The 20,558-nt window shown below is 45.5% G+C and overlaps 1 protein-coding gene across 1 annotated transcript in view; it reads right to left on the reverse strand.

Annotated features, from left to right (window-relative positions):
• Window positions 1–600: 600 nt before the first annotated feature.
• LOC309398116 (uncharacterized protein) overlaps window positions 601–20,558 on the reverse strand; it is a 30,577-nt gene continuing 10,619 nt past the window's right edge. The window contains exon 2 of the mRNA XM_081964685.1: window positions 601–3,416. Coding sequence (XP_081820811.1) covers window positions 1,454–3,211 — 1,758 coding nt within the window. The 5' untranslated portion in view covers window positions 3,212–3,416 and the 3' untranslated portion in view covers window positions 601–1,453. The remainder of the gene's footprint in view (window positions 3,417–20,558) is intronic.

A 20,558-nucleotide genomic window follows, 5' to 3' on the forward strand; every position in this document is an offset into this window, starting at 1 on the left:
TAAATGTATACTTTGAGTATGGAGGGAGGGGACACCTACTGCACATTGCAACCGTCAAAATTTGTACCTATCCACTACCTTTTTCCCTGAAATTTTTTTAAAAAACCAATAAAACTTTGTTTTTTTAAAAAAAAGTGAAACACTGCAGTTGTATAGCTAGTCTCATGGTTGTTAAGTGAATCTGACTTCACCCTTCACGTTGCTTGTCAAAAGGTCGCAAAAGGAGATCAGGTGACCCTGGGACACTGCAACCGTCATAAATGTGAGTCAGTGGTCAAGCATCTGAATTTTGAACACATGACTATGGGGTTGCTGAGACATGGTCATAAATCACTTTTTTCAGTGCCACTGCAACTAAATGAACCCTCCTTTTGCTTTTCATCCATTTCCCTTTTTTCAAATTCTTAGAATCAAAGGGCTAGAAGGGACCTACTACAGAATAACAGAGGTGTAGACTTCTAGTCCCACCTTCCCGTATAAGAAGTACTTATACGGTTCCCAACAATTTCACATTAGATGTTAGGTTTCCACACTCACATCAGATTTTCATTTTCACATGTAGGTTTCAGAAATCCGTCAAGCAGTGGTGTCAAAAATGTCTGCCTGCCTTCGCAGAGTTTATTTGGCTTTTATACAGTTTTAACAAGCAAAGCACAGAGCAACAATATATTGTTTTGGTTTACTCTCCTATTTTTTCCCTTGTGAATCCAGAATGCTATTCAGGCCAAGGTTAACTCCTTGATACGGCCTGTCTTTGCTCGGTGAGATAGTGGGCTAAAAGATAACAGGCTACTCGAGACCATAGCTGTAATGCGTATGTCTGTGAGTAACCTTTCCTTTATTCCCACATCCGGTTCTGATAATTAGGTGAGCTTGTAGGTATCCAAGATAACCAGCTACTGAGATCATAGTAGCTTCCTAGGCATGTCTTTACGTAAGGTTACCTCTCATTCCTTCATTCACATCTTAGAATTAATTTGTTTTTAAAATTATAACAAAATTTAACTTAGCAAAGAAAATTTCCAAGGAGGACATTTTAATGGACAAACTCCAGGAGGCAAGAGGCTCCAATTGGCAAGGAAAACAATTATCATGTTACTCACACCTGCAACGTTTTCCTCCTGTGTGGATTTTCACGTGCATCTGAAGATCTGATGATCAGATAAAAAACTTTGCCACATTCTCAGCCCTGAAACATCACACTTCAATCATTTAAACGGCATCTTTTGCTATATGGATTTGTGTTTGATTTTTAAGGGACGATTGAAAAGAAAATGCTCTCCCACGATCTAAGAGTTTCTAATTTTTCTCCCCTTTATGATCTCTTACGTGGCTTCTAAGGGTTGAACAACCATGAAAAACTGTTCTAACATCAGGGCCAATTAGTGCTTTTTCCATGTCATTTTTCTCCTGTCTCCCTTTTGAACAAAACATTACCACACGCTGTGCATCTCTACGGCTTCACTCGTGAATGGATTTTTTGATGCGTTCCAAGGGAGTCTTTTCGGGAAAAACGTTTCCCACACTCCACACATAGGTATGGCTTCTCCCCCGTGTGGATACTCAGATGAACCCGAAGCAGTGTTGCTGTGAGAAAACTTTTCCCACACTCCTCACATAAATAGGGCCTCTCTCCTGTGTGCCCCTTCTGATGTCTCCGAAGTTCAGCAGACTCCACAAATGTTTTCTCACATTCTGTGCATTGATAGGGTCTGTCTCCAGTGTGAAGTTTCTGATGTCGAATTAGGTGTGACTTGTAGCCAAAACATCTCCCACATTCTGGGCATTGATGGGGTTTTTCTCCGGTGTGAATTCTCTGATGTTGAATTAGCTTTGACTTTGTGCTAAAACATCTCCCACATTCTGGGCACTTTTCATTTTTCTGCACAGGATTGGAAGGATTTTCTCCTTTGTGAATCCCCTCATGTTTTTTAAGATAATATTTGGAACAAAATGTTTTCTCACACTCTGAGCATTTATATTGCTTCTCTAAGTGGCTTCTCAGATGCATCCGAAGTGTATCTTTCCGGGTAAAAGATTTCTCACACAAAGAGCACTTGTGGCATTTCTCACCCGTGTGGATTTGGCAGTGATATCTAAGGGTTGATGAACGACCAAATGCTTTCCCACATTCTAAGCATTTGAACTTTTTTTCCCCCTTGTGAACGTTCTCATGATTTCTGAGGATTTCTCTTGTACGGAAAAATGTTCCACACTCGATGCACATATAGGGCTTCACCCCTGTATGGATACTCTGATGTCGAAAAAGAGCTGCCTTAGAAGAAAAACATTTATTACAATCATTACATTTATAGAGTTTTTCTCCCGTGTGTGTCATTTGATGTCTCTGAAGACGAGATGAATTGACAAATCTTTTCTCACATTCTGGGCATTGATAGGGTCTGTCCCCAGTGTGAATTCTCTGGTGTTGAATTAGAGTTGGCTTGCAGTTGAAACATCTCCCACATTCTGGACATTCATGGGGCTTTTCCCCATTGTGAATTCTCTGATGTCTCAGCAGGCATGATTTCCTGGAAAAAGATTTCCCACATTCTAGGCACGTTTTGCTTTCGTCCTTTGTGTGTGTTTTATTATGTTGCCAAAGAGATTTGCTCCGAGTGAAACACTTCCCACATTCTAGGCATTTATAAGGACTCTGAGCTGTGTGAATTTTCTCATGTCTTCTAAACAATTGTTTATAACGGAAAGATTTCCCACACTCCAGACATTGATAAGATTTCCCTCCGGTGTGGATTTGCTGATGTTTAAGCAGCTTTGAGTTTTGGGAAAAGCACAGCCCACATTTCACACACTTGCAGGGCCTCTCTTCAGTCGGGCTGTTCTGAGGCCTAGAGAGACGCCGTCTCTCAGGAAATCTTCCCCAGCGCTTCCAGGACTCCCAAGATCTCTTTCCCTGGTGGATTCGCTGATGGGCTCCAAGGTCCGAGCCTTTAGCAAAACGCTCCCCGCACTCTCCGCATTTGTAAGGCTTCAGTCCAGGGTGGCTCCGGAGATGTTTGGCAAAGCTCCACACTCCACGAAAGGATTTTCCACAAAGGAAACACAGGTGGGATCCATTCCCCGTGTGCAGCTTCCTGTGGATCAAAAGGAGGGACCGGTAAGCAAAGGATTTCCCGCAATCGGAGCATTTGGAGAGTCTTCCCTGATTCCTCTTGGGGGACTTTTGGCCAAAGTGTTCCCCCCTCTGCATAGTCTCCAAGGGATGCTCACTTCCAGGGATTTCTATCGGAGGAAATTCGAACAAGCAGAACTTTGCCCAAAAGGTTGGAAGATGGGCAGGAGGAGGGGCTCCAGCATGAGTCCGAAAGCTGAGAAGACGAAACCTCTGGTCCTGGTGACTGACCCAGATTGGATCCTGCAAGCAGAGCTTTGTCCAAAGGTTTTCCTGGTGGCACCTGCAGGATGAAGAAAAAAGAAGTGAAGGAGAGAGGAAGATTTATTTTCTTCAGCTCTCCAAATAGCCCAAACAATAGCTGGGAGACACACAAACACCCTATATGAACACTGGTGGGGTCCTCAAAGCCTCTATTCCCCCCACCCACCCCAGAATGAAAGCCATGCTGGGATGCCCCCTGTGGAGCTGACCTCCCCTCCCCTTACTATGATGAGAGGGATGGCTGACGGAATCCTTGTTGCCCCCCATTTGCCTGCCTGAACTGGGGATGATCCCTTCCTTTTCCTTTTGCTCAGTTTGGGTGGGGGAGATGATACTATAGGATATGAGAGAAACTGCAAAGACCCCTCATAGGATTTATATGTTCCGGGTAGAGCTAATTGTGTACAGAATACAATCCATGTAGGTATTCATGCACCCTGTTCTTTGGGCCAGCACAGATTGAATATGTTCTTCCTCCTAGAATGGCTTCCTATTGTTGCTTTACAGTTAAGGGAGGATGCAAAAAGATTGATTGGGGCCAGCAATGCAGTTTGAACACAACAGGGAACAAACAGCTTCCATTAAAAAAATTGACCTTAGTATATATGGACCTAAAGAGGAAGACCGATGGGAGCCTATCACTTTTAGAAGGAAACAACAACGGAGCGCAAATCCCCTTCTATGTATCCTCCTCCACTCCAAGGAAGCCCCTCTGGAACTGAACAATCGCTGTCATGTTCTGCCCCTGGAAGGAAATATGCAGCCACCCAGAAAAGAGCAATAGTTTCTTAAAAAAAGAGGCAAAATTCAGCATTTCTATAACAGGAAGAAAATATCCCGGCTTTTCTTAGGGAAAGAAAGCAAGTGTGGGTGACAGGTGATTCAATTCCCAGGGGAACAGAAACTATAGTTGATCTAGGCAGGTATTTTATCTCCCTGAAGCAAAAATCAAAGATGGAAGAGAAATAATCCAACCCATGGAGTTATACCCCTTTCTTCTACTGCACCTGGAGACCAATAAGACAACAATGAATCTGAAGAGAGCAGATTATGGTTCCCATTTTCAAGAAAGGGGGGGAAAAAGAGACCCTGGAAACTACAAACCATTCAGCCCAACATCAATATCTGGGAAGATCCTGGAAAGAATAATAAAAACACAGATCTTCGAATATCTAGAGAGTTATCAATAAAAGCTATTATGGGTTTGTTAAAACAGATCATGTCAAACCAATCTTTTTTCCTTATTTGACGAGAATGGTTAGTCTAGACTAGAAAAGAAGGATTGGGGGTGATATGATAGCTATTCCCGTATTTGAGGGGCTGCCAGAATGAAGAGGAGGTCAGCCTATTCTCCAAAGCACCAGAAGGCAGGAGGAGAAACAGTGGGTGGAAAGTGGGGGTGGGGGGGACCCAGGAAACTACAAACCATTCAAGGAGAGAAGCAAGCTGGAATTAAGGAGAACCTTCCTAACAGGGGGGACAATTAATCAGTGGAGCAACTGGTTTGCAGAGGCTGTGGCTGCTACAACACTGGAGTCTTTTAAGAAAAGAAGGGACAGCCACCGGTCCGAAATGGTATAGGGACTCCTGCTTGAGCAGGGGGCTGGACTAGGAGACCTCCAAGGTCCCTTTCCACCCTATTCTGATGGATAAAACTAAGTGCTAAATGAATGATCAAAATGGATTTTTATCTTACACACATAAAAAATAATACGAGAGTCATCCTAGATATATTAGAATATTATGAGGTATTTCCGTAAAAGCAGTTGGCACCGTGTTTCCCCGAAAATACAACCTGTCCCGAAACTAAACCCTTGCCACAATTTTCGCGTGGGCAAAAATATAAGTCCACCCCCGAAAACAAACCCCCTGGACAACCACCGCCCTCCAGCCAGGCAGAGCACCGCTCACTGACCTAGCGTTATCCCGAAAGCGCCAAGTCGCAGGAGCCTGGGGGGGGAGCGCTCACGTTGCTTGCTGCCTTCGGGATTCCGCTAGGTTGGGGAATGGCGTTCTGTCTAGCCAGAGGGGAGAGTTGCCGGGTGGCTGCTCCCTTGTGAACTGGCTCCCGAAGAACCAGGCACAGCCTCAGGAGCGAAGCAGCCATGAGGTAACCATGCCCACGAGCAGCTGCCCGGCAAATCCCCTCTCCAGCCGGGAAGAACGCCATTCACTGACCTAGGGGGTATCCATAAGGTGCCAAGCCATGTGGTGCTCTGCCCACCCCCCAGCTCCTGCGGCTTGGCACATTCAGGATACCCCCTAGGTCAGTGCATGGAGCTCTGCCCGGCTGGAGAAGAGGGTTGCGCGAGCGCCTGTTCCGCCTGCAGCTTCACCAAGCCCTTGCGCAGCTCTCCCAGGCCACCGCCACTGGCCGCTGCTGCCCACCGCCGACTACCAACGCCCCACTCAGAGCATAACTTTCAAATCCAAAACTCGGGGTCGAATCTTCCAGCATCGGCCGCTCTAGGAGTGCTCTCTATGTTGGGCCGGCTGCTGGAAGACTCTGTCCGGCAGCCGGCCCACCATAGAGAGCACTCCTAGAGCGGCCGATGCTGGAAGATTCGACCCCGAGTTTTGGATTTGAAAGTTATGCTTGGAGTAGGGCGGCGGCGGGCAGCAGCGGCCAGCGGCGGCGGCCTGGGAGAGCTGCGCAAGGGCTTGGTGAAGCTGTGGGCGGAACAGGCGCTCCCGCAACCCCCTTCTCCAGGAGCTGGGGGGGCGGGCAGAGCACCACATGGCTTGGCACCTTAGGGTTACCCCCTAGGTCAGTGAATGGCGCTCTGCCCGGCTGGAGAGGGAATTTGCCGGGCGGCTGCTCGTGAGCATGGTTACCTCATGGCTGCTTTGTCCCTGAGGCTGTGCCCGGCTCTTCGGGAGCCAGTTCACAAGGGAGCAGCCGCCCGGCAGCCCCAAAACGATAAGCCCTCCCTGATAATAAGCCCAAGGGCATATTTCGTGAGGCAAAAGAAAATAAGCCCCTGCCGTATTTTCGGGGAAACACGGTACTGGTTTTTCTTGATGCACAAAAAACATTCGACAATGTAATCTGGAAGTTTATAACAACTCAATTAGAAAGGATGAAATTTGGAGACAAATTTACAAAAATGATAGAAGAACTATATAACACCCAGACAGCCAAATGGCGAAATTTGTGCCGAAATGGACAAATTAACAAAAGAAATTCAGGGAAAAGAAAAGACAGAATATTATCAGATATGGGAAAAATGGAATGAAAGAAGCCAATAAATCCCATAAATAGAAGTTAAGGAGGATTAACATGTACTGTATATATGCACTCAAGAGAGTTTAAACTTATTAGAGGTAATCACCCAATATATCAGATAGATAAGTAAAATAAGTGAGTTAAAAATGGTGAAACTCAAATATATTAGAAGGGGAAATAACATAAGGAGAATTGAACCGATTTGAAACTGCTATAAGAAGGAACATGAAGTTCCAATATATTGCCTAAATGTAGTTTATGTCTAAGTTTTGTTTGTGTGCATTTTGTATGTTTGAAAATATTTTTTTTAAAAAACCAAAGAATATATTTTCTACCATTTAAATAAAGGCGAAAGAAAGTGGATCTTTTCTGCCTTGGGAAAAGATTCAACTCAATCCAAGCCGTTTGAACCCTTGTTCTTCCCCTAAAGAAAAACCCTCCACCCACCATTGGAGAGAGAAGGGCGGGCATTTCTTTCAGCCACCCAATAATCCCCCCCCTTAAACCCTTGGAGGAGAAGCCCCCTTTCCCTCCGTGGGGCGAGGCTTCCCCCCCTTTGCCCCCGTCCAGCCCCGCGTCCACCCGCACCTCCCTCCTGGCACCGACTCGGGGCTACCTTCCTCCTGGCGGGGAGAAGCCCTCCTGGCAGCCCGAGGGAGAGCGGGAGCCCCACCTGCCCGGAGCGGGGCCCAGGAGCAGCCTTGCCGGACGCCCAGAAGTCGCCCAGCCGCCCAAAATGCCGCAAGTGGGGAAAAGGGCAGCAAAACTACCCGAAATTCAGCTCCCATACAAGGTGGAGAGGGAGACCGAGAGTAGGTTCCTAGAGAGGCCCCACGGATGCTTCTCCCCGCCATTTCCGGTCCCCATTCCTCCCTGAGAGAGTGGGGGAGTCGCTCTAGCCCCTCTTTCCTCTTCTCCTCCTTGATCAGCTGCAGTTTCGGGGTCCGGCAAGGGCCGCTCCCCCCTCGGAGGACGCTGGGCGAGAGCCGCCTCTTTTCCAGCCGGGCGGAGTCCAGAAGGGCCCCGAGCCTTCCCCTCCCTCTCCCCCCCCCGTCACCCAGGATTGGGAAGAGGCGACCGGGGATCCCCGCTCCCTCCTTCCCCCGAAGTTTGGGGTGGACTTGGAGGCGACACCGGGCGCTGGGATCCCCCATCCGGCACCTAGAAAGGCTGAGACGGCTGGGGAGGATGGGCTCCGTAGTAGGGAGCTCGTGGCTTCCGCAGGGACACAGGCCGACATTAAACGAGGATTCCCTTCCAGCCTTGGAAGTCAGCCAAGCCCTCCATCCATTCATTGCCCGCCGGCCGGTCTCCCTGCAGCAGAGGCGGCCCTGTGGAGGTGGAAGGAAGGAACCCCCCCCCCTCATCCTCCTCCTCCCACCAGGTGCAAAGGGCGAAAGTTGAATTCCCTGCCTTTCATCCCTTCCCAAGGAGCTCCGTCTCCACTCAGGGGCGCCTCTTCCCGGGTGGGTTGGGGGGAAATGCGGCATCGAAACTGCAAGTGGATGAGACACGTGGACCAGAGGCTTTAATGGGAGGGCTATTTGCCAATTGTAGAAAAGGGGCGACATGTTTCCCTTATTGTGCATCTCTGGGCATCAGGAAGGAACATCCCGTAAGCTTTGCTTTCATCGTGGTTTGCCCCGTGTGCCTCTTCTGGTGTCTCCGGAGTTCAACAGAGTCCACAAATCCTTTCTCACATTCTGGGCATTGATGGGACTGACAGGTGTGAAAACTGACAGAATAACACATTTGGAAGGGAACCTGGAGGTCCTCAAACTCAACACTCCCCCCCCCCCCAGCAAGAGATCCTATGCCCATGATGGTGAACCTGTGTCAACGGATTTCGCCCTCCCCAGGCTCCAAGAAAGCCTGCGTGCATGCATGGAACAGTGGGAGTTGGGAGGGGTGTCACAGGTGCCATATGGAGCCATATTTGGTTGCATCCCAGTTGTCAGCTCTGGCCCTTATGCACGTGTCGGCCAGCTCATTTTTCGCCTTCTCCAGCCTTCAGGAAAGCCTCCAGAGCCTGGGGAGGGGTTGTATATGTGTGTGGGGGGGTGGGAGGGTGTCACAATCCTGTCACTCCTATTTCTCTCCTTTGGACTGGACGTAATCAGCAACCTTTCCTCTTATGCTCTAGCCTCCATTCCCATACTTATCTTTCTTGCTCTTCCCTGCATCCTTTTCTAGTTTCAACACCTTTTTTGTATTGTGGTACAAAATGAACAAAACCTCAGATTCGAACTTTAGCCCAACCTGGAATGTTTAAAGATGTTCATAAATTTACGGTTTGAAACGCTTGGAGGGTTGCAAAGAAAGCCCTGGGAACAGGAGCTAATTTTCATGAGACTTTGCCTTGCCTGTTTTGGAAAGAAAAATGATATTGGGGTCAAGAGGGATATCAGCTCTTCAAGAGAGGCTGAATCACAAAGGGAAACCCAGAAGAGTTCTGGAATTCTCACTGTTGATGTAGGCTAGAATTGACAGAATCTTAAGACCAGAATGATGGTAGCCATGATATTCTCTGTGCCGTTTCACTTTACGGATATACATGTTTATAATGATAAAAGTACTCTCTGTTATGGTTTATTCCATTTTAAAGAATTATTGGTACTTAGGATTTTACCTTTAGTGAAGAAAGTTTTCTCTCTATAGCTTTTTCCACTTTTTGTCTGCCCTCTTCAATTTTGTTTTTCCCTCACTCCGTTTCTTTTTTTCGGTTCTTTCTCCTTTCTTTTCTTGCACTTTAACGTTTCCTAAAATTTAAGAAAGCTTAGAAACTTCTATATGATTTTCAGGGGTTGATCCACTATTGGACACGCAGGGCATAGTGGGGATTTTCCCATATCATTTTTTGATGTGATTTGAGCAAAACTTGATCACACTCTATGCCAGTGTTGGGTTTCTACCGGTTTGCACCATTTCTCCCGAACCGGTAGCTCTCCCGTCAAGCAGAGAGCAAACCGGTTCTGTTGCTTTGAAAGTGGGCCCACCCACTTTCATCAAAATTTTGATTAAATGTTGTACAGATATCTGTTTGAATGTAAACTTGAGGCAGAACATGATAAGGAAACTATGGATGCCTGGGCAAAAAAAATTGTTTGCAATGTTGAATTGGCTAAATGGGAAAGACTTTAGACACTCAATCGGAAATGAACAATGGCCATGACCAGTGGTGGGCAACATTTTTTTTCAACTGAGCCAAATCTCGCCAAAACCACGATTGAAATTTATTTTGAGAGCCACATTTTTAAAACCGAAAATACATAGGATGGTACACTGTTATTTATCTGTGGATGTTATATATTGACCTCAGAACCTGGCCACTAACTTATTTTGCTGGCTCCTAGATTACGGTATTCCGCAATTTTATGTCCACACACCCCTTTTCACATCAACCCTTTTTATGTCAATCCCACAATGTCACATTTCACCCCCTCATGTCACATTTCTCCCCCCTCATGTCACATTCCCCCCCCTCCATGATGGCCATGGAAATGGAAAAGAAGGAAAGGAAAATGGAAAGGAAATAGGAAAGTAGAAAGGAAAGGATGAAGAAGGGAGGGAAAGGGAAGGGAAAAGAAAAAAGGGAAAAGGAAATAAGGAAAAGGAAAGGAATGGAAAAGACAAAGGAAAGGAAATGGAAAAGAAGGAAAGGAAAAATGAAAGAAAAAAATGAAAAGGAAAGGAAGATAGAAGAAGGACAGAAAGGGAAAAGAGTGGAAAGAATTGGTACTACTCAAAAGTCCAGTCTCAAGATCGCGTGGACCCCTTTGGCTCAGACAGTCCAATTCCACGCTGGTTCCCTCTCTCCCCAAAGCGAAGGGATCGCAGAAAGATTTCCCAGTCCAGAACGGGCTTCAGACGATGCAATGCCTTAGAAACCCTGGATATGCAGAGAAAAGCAGGCTACAACCAGCGAATCACGTTTTCCCACGAACCAATGAAGCCCCATAGGACCAATGGGAATTCTCCATTCTGCAACGTCATCGGTATCCGGGCAGAATCTTCCTTGATTTCACCAATCATGGAAGAGAGAGTTCAGTGCAGACAGAGAGAAGGGAGGGAGGGGGCATATTTTCACTCACATTTTAAAACTTCTGCGCGGCGTTTCCTTGTTATCTGCGCAGCTTAGAGGGAATATTGGCGGCCGCCCGAGGAGGGAGGGGAGCGGGCGCCCGGCACACAGAAGAGCCACATTAAAGTGTGTAAAGAGCCGCATGTGGCTCGCGAGCCGCGGCTTGCCGACCACTGGCCATGACCTACAAGGAAATTCTGTACAAGATGTTGTACACATGGCACCTTCCCCCAGCACCGCTCTCTGAAATGTTAAAAAATTTGGTCCCAAATTGTTGGAAGGGCAAGAAAACACCAGGCACCTTTTTCCATATGTGGTGGACATGCAACAAGGCAAAAAGATATTGGAGAATGGTACAATTATGGCTGGAACAAATGGTGGGAGATCAAATTCTGTTCAAACCAGAAATTTCCCTCCTAGGTATAAAACCAGAGGGGTCTAAGAAGGATGTGCTTTATTTAGTTATCCATGTATTGACAGCGGTGCGAATAACCCATGCGCAGTATTGGAAGAAAGGAAGTATCCCATCAGAGTTAGACATCATTAGGGAAATCTTGGCCTGTGCGCGAGCAGATAAGGCTCACCCTAGAATTAAAAAATAAAGGGGAGTCGGAATATTATGAAGTTTGGAACAGATTTTATTATTGGTAGAAGACAAGGTGACAAGACTGGAACAAACTGTAAATAATTGGATAGAAGGATAGATAGTGTACTAAGTAGACTGACAGCTAATGGATGAGATTATGTACATATACTATGATTGTATGGCCATAATGGCTTAGCTGTGCAGCACTATTTTAAATGCAAAAATAAAAAATATATTTAAAAAAAGAAAAAGGGGCCCTCCCCCACCAGCCCCTGGGTTAGACCTACCTCTATTTCAGCTTCTGAAGCCCAGCTGATGGGGGGGGCAGATTGAATTGCCGCTCCTCAGCTGTTTTCCTTGCTTTCAGAGCAAGTTTCTTTTAAGTGCGCACGCACAATCAGCAAAACCGCAGGAAGCCACCACTGCTCTATGCATCTGGATGGCTTCCTTCCAGCCTGATGATTTCTAAGGTTTTGTTTTCGGGTAAAACTTTTCCCACACTCCCCACATTTATAGGGCCTCCTTCCTGCCCCTCCTGGTGTCTCCGTAGTTCAGAAGAATCCACAAATCTATTCTCACCTTCTGGGCATTGATAGGGTCTCTCTCGGGTGTGAAGCCTCTGATGTTTAAATTAGGTGTGACTTTTCATCAAAACATCTCCACGTTCTTTTGTCTTCACCTTGTCTTCTCCGTGTTCCTGTTCTTAGAACTCTCAATTTATCATCTAGAGGTAGTCCTCTACTTACGGCCACCACTGAACCCAAAATTTCTGTTGTCAAGTGAAACACTTAAGTGAGTTTTACCCATTTTACGACCTTTCTTCCCACACTTGTTAAGGGAAACACTGCAGTTGTATAGCTAGTCTCATGGTTGTTAAGTGAATCTGACTTAACATAACAGCAAACATTCACTTTGCTTGTCAAAAGTCACAAAAGGGAACTCAGAGGTGTTCAACATCATATTTCAGAAAACAAACAGAGAATTATTGTGTTGGAGGAGGGGACGACTGGGCTGGGGGAGGAGGTTAAGGCAGTCCAGAAGGGGAATGTAGAATTGGAAAACTTCACGGCAAAAATAGAATTTGAAAGAATGTCCTTTTTTCTCAGATTCCAGAACCTACCAGAGACAAGAAAGTGAAGACCTTAAGGATATTATGAGTACAATTTTAGCACAATACATTAAGAGAGACAAAGAACAGTTGTGGGATATGGATCTGGTTTACAGGATTAATTCAGCATATGCTAGAAGTCATAATGTTCCAAGGGAGGTACCTGTTAAATTTCTCAGGAGGACCACAAGGGATGAGGTGCTTGGGGCCCAAAGGGAGGGACCACTAAAATATAAAGATGAAGAAATCACCATTGTTAAGGAAATTCCGAAAAAGATAACAGAAAGAAGGAGGAAGTATTCCTCCTTATCAAAGAAGTTATACAATAAAGGAGTTTGGTTTAGATGGTTATTGAAAGAGGGATAGCTGATCTTTTGGGAGGGAAACAGAATTAGAATTAATACAGTGTAGGAGGCTGAAGCCTTCATTAAAAAATATTTCTCTCTCCTAGAGGACGAACACAGGGAAGGTAGTGAAAAGGGTAGCAAGGTACAAGATATGAAGGAGGGGGGGCTGTGGCTCCACCTGGGGACAGGGAGGAAGGAGCAATATCGAAAAGGCTGAAGTCACAAAAATAAAAATATTTGAAATATTTGTAATTGTTGATATACTAGAAAGTGACAAAGGAGAAAAATGATTTAACACATGGTTGATACAATGTAGAATAAGATTCTGTTTTTTGCTTATCTTTTATACGTTGTTTTTAATATTGTAAAAATTGTGAGATTTGGAGGGATTTCTACCACTAGCGTGGGAGCTGCCAAAATTTTCTATGTACCCCTTTACCTTTTCCCATAAATGTTTAAAAACCAATAAAATTCTTTTTTTAAAAAAAAGGTCGCAAAAGGGGATCAGGTGACCCTGGGACACAGCAACCGTCATAAATGTGAGTCACTGGTCAAGCATCTGAATTTTGATCACATGACTATGGGGTTGCTGAGACATGGTCATAAGTCACTTTTTTCAGTGCCACTGTAACTTTGAATGGACACTAAATGAACCCTACTTTTGCATTTCATCCATTTCCCTTTTTCTTTTCAAATTCTTAGAATCAAAGGGCTAGAAGGGACCTACTACAGAATAACAGAGGTGTAGACTTCTTGTCCCACCTTCCCGTATAAGAAGTCCTTATACAGTTCCCAACAATTTCACATTAGATGTTAGGTTTCCACACTCACATCAGATTTTCATATTCACGTCTTAGAATTAAAAAGTTTACAAAATGATGAAAATGTTTTAACTTAGCAAAGAAAATTTCCAAGGAGGCAATTTTAATGGACAAACTCCAGGAGGCAACAGGTTCCAATTGGCAAGAAAAGAATTCTCATGTTACTCACACCTGTAAGGTTTTCCTCCTATGTGGATTTTTTATATATATACAATTTTTATTTTACTTTTAATTTTCAAAACAGACACCACGCAAAGAATGGGGTGTTGGTTCTTACCTGATACGCCCCTTCTCTGAGCAGGTGGAGACAGCGGTCATGCATGGGTTAACTCAGTCAGTAACCAATAGAACTGAGTCTACCAAAGTGATGTCATCGCCTCTGAGGAGCATGCTCCCGCTTTTCTTGACGAAGGAGATAAGTAGACTGCTGTGCAGTGAACAATCGCTTTCCGCTATGTGACTACATAACATGCTCCCAGATCATCCCTGCGAGGTAGGCCAGGACCCCAAGGGTGGGGATGACCGGTGTCTCCTGCCCGGAGAAGGGGCGTATCAGGTAAGAACCAACGCCCCATTCTCCCAAGTTGGTGGAGACAGCGGTCATGCATGGGACGTACCAAAACTTGCGTGTCCCCGGGAGGGCATGAGATTGGCCTAGGAGCTGGAAGAAGGAAGAACCTGCTGGAGGACTCGCCGTTCGAAAGCTGCATCTGCCGATGCATATCAACCCACCTTGTAATGTCGTATAAACGAATTAGGAGGAGACCTGGTCGCTGCCTTGCAGATCTCTTCCACTGTCGGACCCACGCCGCTGACATAGCCGTGCTTCACGTGGAATGAGCCGTAATGTTAGGTGGAGGAGTGAGATGATGCGTGCTGTAAGCTTGAGCAATGGCAGACCTGATCCATCGTCCAATCATGGATGGAGAAGCTTTCAGCCCTTTGTTGGTAGGGTGGAAAGATACGAAGAGGGCTTCGCTGTGTCTGAAGACCGCCGTCTTGGCGATGTAGATTTTAAGAGCCCACCTGACGTCGAGTTTATGCCATTTGCACTCCAGACTGTGAGATGGAGCAGGACAGAAATTTGGAAGAGAGAGATCCAGAGACCGATGGAATGCTGAATTCACCTTCGGGACAAAAGTGGGATCGATGTGAAGGACCACAGGGTCTGGGTGGAACATACACAAGTCCGATCGGATGGAAAGGGCCGCCAGCTCTGAAACCCTCCGCGCAGATGTCATGGCCACCAGAAAGGCCGTCTTGAGCATGAGGTGATGTAAGATTGCCGACCTGAGAGGTTCAAAGGGCGAGTCAGTAAGGAAGTCAAGGAGTTTGATCAGATCCCAGGAGGGAAATTGGTGAATGGAGCCCTGATGAAGGAATTGTCCCTGAAAGGCTTTCTGGGCTGGAATCTCTGGTTGTTCCTGCCTGATCTATTAGAGAAGGAGGGGGTCTGTCTGGGTGGAGCCTGTCGTTGCGGACGGGAGTTGGAAGCACTCCCATCCTGGCCACGAAAGGGCTGCCTATGGTAAAAAGATTGGCACTGACCTTCCTGCTTTTTAGTGGCCGGTTGCAGAACCTTCCTCTTATGCTTGGACTCTACCAGAAGGGGCTCTAATGGAGGACCAAAGAGAAGGGATGAAGAGTAAGGAGAGGAGGCAAGCCTCCATTTGGCCCGCGTTTCTGCCTGCCACTGCTTTAGCCAGAGAAGCCGACGGGTGGAGATGGAGGATGCAATGGCTTTGGACACAAAACGGTCGGCGTCCAAGGAGGCATCTGCTGTGTATTCTAGGGCCACCTTAATTTTGTTAATGTCCCTGCGAGCCCTAGAATCCCTGGCTGGAAGGCAAGCTTGAAGTTGTCTCAGCCACAGGAGAGCGGAGCGACTAAAGAAGGAAGCGGAGGTGCCCGCTCTAATGGACCAAGCTGAGGCCTGGTGACCCTTGACCAGAGTTTGTTCTATTCTCTTGTCTTCAGGTCGCAGAGCTTCCTTAGGAGCTGCTGAGGCCGTGTTGGGAGAGGAAAGGCCAATTATAGGTAAATCAATATAAGGTACCTCCAAAGCCTTGGCGAGGTCAGGAGCGACATTATACAGGCACTTATCCGAGGCATTGGGGAGGGGCCCGGTACCTGGAGATGCCCATTGATTCTGGACAATGTCTATGAAGAACTGTGGTGATGGGATCACCTCCTTCTCCACCATAGGCTGGATGAAGAACGAATCAGTGGTGTCAGTCTTGTCTGCTTCCGTAGTCTGAGTCGTCTTAGGAGAAGGAATGCCTGCGATCTTTTTGGCCTTAAAAAGGAGAGAGCGAAAAATAGCAGGTTTAAATAAACCTACAAAGGGGGGTGGATCAGGAGGAAGACCCTCATCCTCCGATAGATCTGAGTCTCTTGCAGGGTGTTCCTCTTCCCCGAAGACCGACTGTTGGTTGGAAGTGCCGGATAGTTCGTTAGACGAAGAAGCCGAGAGATCATCATCCCCGCGCCTGGAACTAGAGGAAGAAGCAGACCTGTGAGAAGCAGAGTGATTAGAAGACCTGTGTTTAAAGCCAGCCGTAATACCACGTTCTATGGCCTCAGAGATCATATCAGCCATGCCAGGCGAGTAAGAATGGCGTCGGCGGGGAGGGGGAGAAATATCTTCCTGGTAGAGGGGATCCTCACAATCCAAATCATCCTCACTGTTGGCCAAAGCCTCTGTGCCCCTAGCATCCTCGGGCTGCAAGATTGAGGCAGCAGGGGAGAGGTCATCCTCCGAATCAGAAGATAAATCAGGAGGGGGGCCGGAATGAATAGGCCTCTGGGCCTGAAAAATGTGAGGCTCAGTGTGCTTGGTCTTGGACCTCTCCTTCTTAGCCGGGGTCTGAGGGGCCCTGTCATCCTCCTGAGGGGGTGGATTCTCTATGCCCTCCTGGTTAGGTCTTGGATCACTGGGAGGGGGCTCAATGGTATCCTCTGGAGCAGGCCTGTGCCTACGGCCCCTAGAAGTAGGGGGCTCGGTGGTGGGGTCAGGAGCCATGGAGACTGGAGGCATTTGAGGCCCAGGAGTAGGAGAGGAGGCCATAGCCAGTACTCAGAGTTCCTTGCTCTTCAAAATGGCCACCGGACAATTTTCGTGCCCAAACAAAATGGCCACTGAGGCTACAGAGCCTATGGGCCGGGGCCACGAGGTAGCCGAGGCCGTGAGGTAAGCGTGGGCAATATAGGCCCTGCGGCAAGGCTGTGGGGCCAAGGGCGAAGCTGCGGAACGGCAGCGGTAGCCGGAGCGTCGATAGCGAGGTGCGGCGGTAGCAGCGGCATTTCCCAGAGGCGAGGTGGCTCCCTGCGGCTTTTGGAGACTTCCCGCGGCTTTCGGAGGCTCTTGATGGCGGCGGCGGCAGTCAGCGGAGCAAGAGGCAAGGCAGAGGCCGGGGATTCCCTCGCTGAGGTGAAAGCGGTGAGGAAAGCCTTCCCTGGCTATTGCAATTAGCGTTGCCTCAGAAGCCTGGAGGCAATTCAAAGGCAAGTCTCGAGAAGACGAGGCAAATACTCTCCAGCCTCCAGAGGCTATTGAGAGCTCTCTTCCGAAATTCAGCAGGAGCCCAATCCAGAATTCAATTTAGACAAAGTAATTTTCTTTCTTGTTTTAGTGAAATCCAATTAAATCCGATTAAATCGAATTAAATTAATCAATTATTCAGAATTAGTTGAGGAAAAAGCGATTAGCACAGCCAGTTCCAATCAAACTGAGTCTAAAAAAGTGGGAGCATGCTCCTCAGAGGCGATGACATCACTTTGGTAGACTCAGTTCTATTGGTTACTGACTGAGTTAACCCATGCATAACCGCTGTCTCCACCAACTTGGGAGAATCACCCTTCTTTACATACTGTAGAAAGTGTATCAGTTGGTTACAAAAGACTTTCGTGCATCTCTTCCACAGTCATCAACCATAATTCATATTAACTCAAGTATTTTAACTCAGACATATTTATACATATTACCATCATCATACCTCTATTTTCATTTGACTATAATTGTTTAAACGTCCTTCATCATAAAATATATCAAGATTTAAAACATAACCACACACTGGCATTTCATTTGCTGTTTCTAATATCCTCCAATAACACTGAATCCTTATGGCCTCTTCTAGCTAAACATCCATAATATTTAGTAACAAAAATTTCTAATCCTCCTTTCCAAATCGATTTACAATTTACATCCACTTTCCTTATGTTGTACCCATGCATATACATATACATTGTTATCATTATCCCTCCTTTATTTGACTGTGTCCTTTAAGTTTAACTAGTTTTAGATTATACCCTTTCATCTATCAACCTGTATCTTTCCAGTAGCCAAACAATCTCATATCTTCTGCCATTTGTGGTATCAGTCCTCTAATCACCTCTTTAATCAAATTTGTATGGACTCCTCTTTGCAACTCATTGCTTATTAAATCTCTCATGTAATTTCTATGCCCTTCTTCTGTTTCCTTAATCAGCTTATCTTTAATTGTCAGTGGTGTTTTCAACGATGTTGCTAACAAAATTTCTCTCTTTAAATCCATAAATTCTTTTATTTTCTTCTTCTTCTTCTGTATCTTGCCATCTGGGGTAGAGTTCCCCTCCATTTAATTCCTCTTTCTGTATTCCACTCTTTCCATTTCCAGACACAAACCAATCACCGTAGATTATCAGCGGATTTAATTTCTTTGTAGTCATTTTTCTCTTCGGTTTTTAGGACTCTAGCCTCCACTTTTTCCACTTGATAAACATCTCCAACTTCTTCATCATATTTTATTGTTAGATGCTCTAGATTGTCCAACTTCTTCTCCATCCCCTCAAATGCGTTTGATAATTTCTGAATTTCTAACAATATCTTTTGCAAACTTAAAGTTTCTTTCTGCTGTTGAGATTGTGCCATTATCTCCAGCTGACAAACACTGCTGCTCTGGCTTGGAAGGTTTTTACAAGATTAAGCATAAATTCACAATAACGTCTTATTTTCACTTTTTCTAGTTAAATATATACTTCAAAGGAACATCTGTATGCTTTTCTTCTTATCACTCTCTATAGACAAAACAGTGAGACCTTGAAGTGCCAAGCCAGAATAATTAGTGAGGAAAGTAAAAGTGTTTTGTTTCCAATACATAAATCTCCAGCCTCTGAGCAGTGCCGTCTTCCCCTCTGTTGTTATAATGTTCTTTGTTGCTTTTTGTATCTTTTTTTATTCCAAGTTTTAAAAAAAGTCAAATTCTTAAATGAAATAGAGAAGAAAAAGGGAAAAACACATGCAGTAATGAAGGGGGAGAATTTTACTCTATAGGTTGCAAAAAATAATAATAAAAAAAGAAGAAGAAAATTTAATCCATTCGGTTTAAAAGGCTTGCATAAATTCCATCCATGAAAATAACATTTAAAAAGTAAGATAACCCACTGTCCAAAACCATTCAAAGCTTAATTCCTCTGCTTATTTTTTCTGTTCTCAAATTTAAATTAACTTTAAGTTTTTTATAGGCAGTCTCTTTTAAAACGGTAAAAATTCCTCACCAGCTGGAAACACATTCTCTTCCCGTATCCTTCCGTTTTGGAACTGCCCCGACTTCATCAGCCTTTGGCTAGACTTTTTGTCGCCAGCTTGAAAAACTTCTCTTGTATCGATCAGAGACTTTGCGATGTCCCTGAGATCAGCAAGACATATTCTTCCTGTTCTGTTCACCATCTCTGTGGGATGGTTTAGGTCCGATTGGACCACCCAGCGTCAAAAGTATCGACTGCGGTCTTGGAGCATTGAGATCGCACGTCTGTATCGTCACGACGTTGGCTCCTCCTCTCTCCTGTGTGGATTTTTCATATGCATCTGAAGATAAAAATCTTTGCCACATTCTAAGCCCTGATAAAATTTTCTCTCCAATAAGAATTCACTGATGCTAAAAGAGTAGTTTTCCAGGGAAATCATACATCACACTTCAAACATTTAAAGTGCATCTTTCCGATATAGAGTGTAATTTTTAAGGGACAATTGAAAAGAAAATGCTCTCCTATTATCTGAGAGTTTCTAATTTTTCTCCCTTTTATGAACTCTTATATGGCTTCTAAGGGTTGAACAACCATGAAAAACTGTTCTACCATCAGGGCCTATTAGGGCTTTTCCATGTCATTTTTCTCATGTCTCCCTTTTGAGCAAAACATTACCACACTCTGTGCATCTCTATGGCTTCACTCGTGAATGGACCTTTTGATGCCTTCCAAGGTAGTCTTTTCGGGAAAAACCTTTCCCACACTCCTCACATTTATAGGGCCTCTCTCCTGTGTGCCCCTTCTGATGTCTCCGAAGTCCAGCAGAATCCACAAAACGTTTCTCACATTCTGAGCATTGATGGGGGCTGTCTCCAGTGTGAAGTTTCTGATGTCGAATTAGGTGTCCCTTCTGTACAAAACATTTCCCACAGTCTGGGCATTGATGGGGTCTTTCTCCAGTGTGAATTATCTGATGTTTCAGCAGGGATGATTTGAAGGCAAAACATCTCCCACATTCTGGGCATTGATGGGGTCTTTCTCCGGTGTGAACTCTTTGATGTTGATTTAGGTATGACTTTGTGTTAAAACATCTCCCACATTCTGGGCACTTTTCATTTTTCTGCACAGGCTTGGAAGGCTTTTCTCCTTTGTGAATCCTCTCGTGTTTTCTAAGATAATATTTGCAACGAAAAGTTTTCTCACACTCTGGACATTTATATTGCTTCTCTAAGTGGCTTCTCAGATGCATCCGAAGTGTATCTTTCCGGGTAAAAGATTTCTCACACACTGAGCACTTGTAGCATTTCTCACCTGTGTGGGTTTGGCAGTGAATTCTAAGGGTTGATGAACGACCAAATGCTTTCCCACAGTCTAAACATTTGAACTTTTTTTCTCCTCTGTGAACGTTCTCATGATTTCTGAGGATTTGTATTGTACGGAAAAATGTTCCACACTCGATGCACATATAGGGCTTCACCCCTGTATGG

Source organism: Natrix helvetica, assembly GCF_964273705.1.
Source record: "Natrix helvetica genome assembly, chromosome: 1".
Taxonomy (NCBI): domain Eukaryota; kingdom Metazoa; phylum Chordata; class Lepidosauria; order Squamata; family Natricidae; genus Natrix; species Natrix helvetica.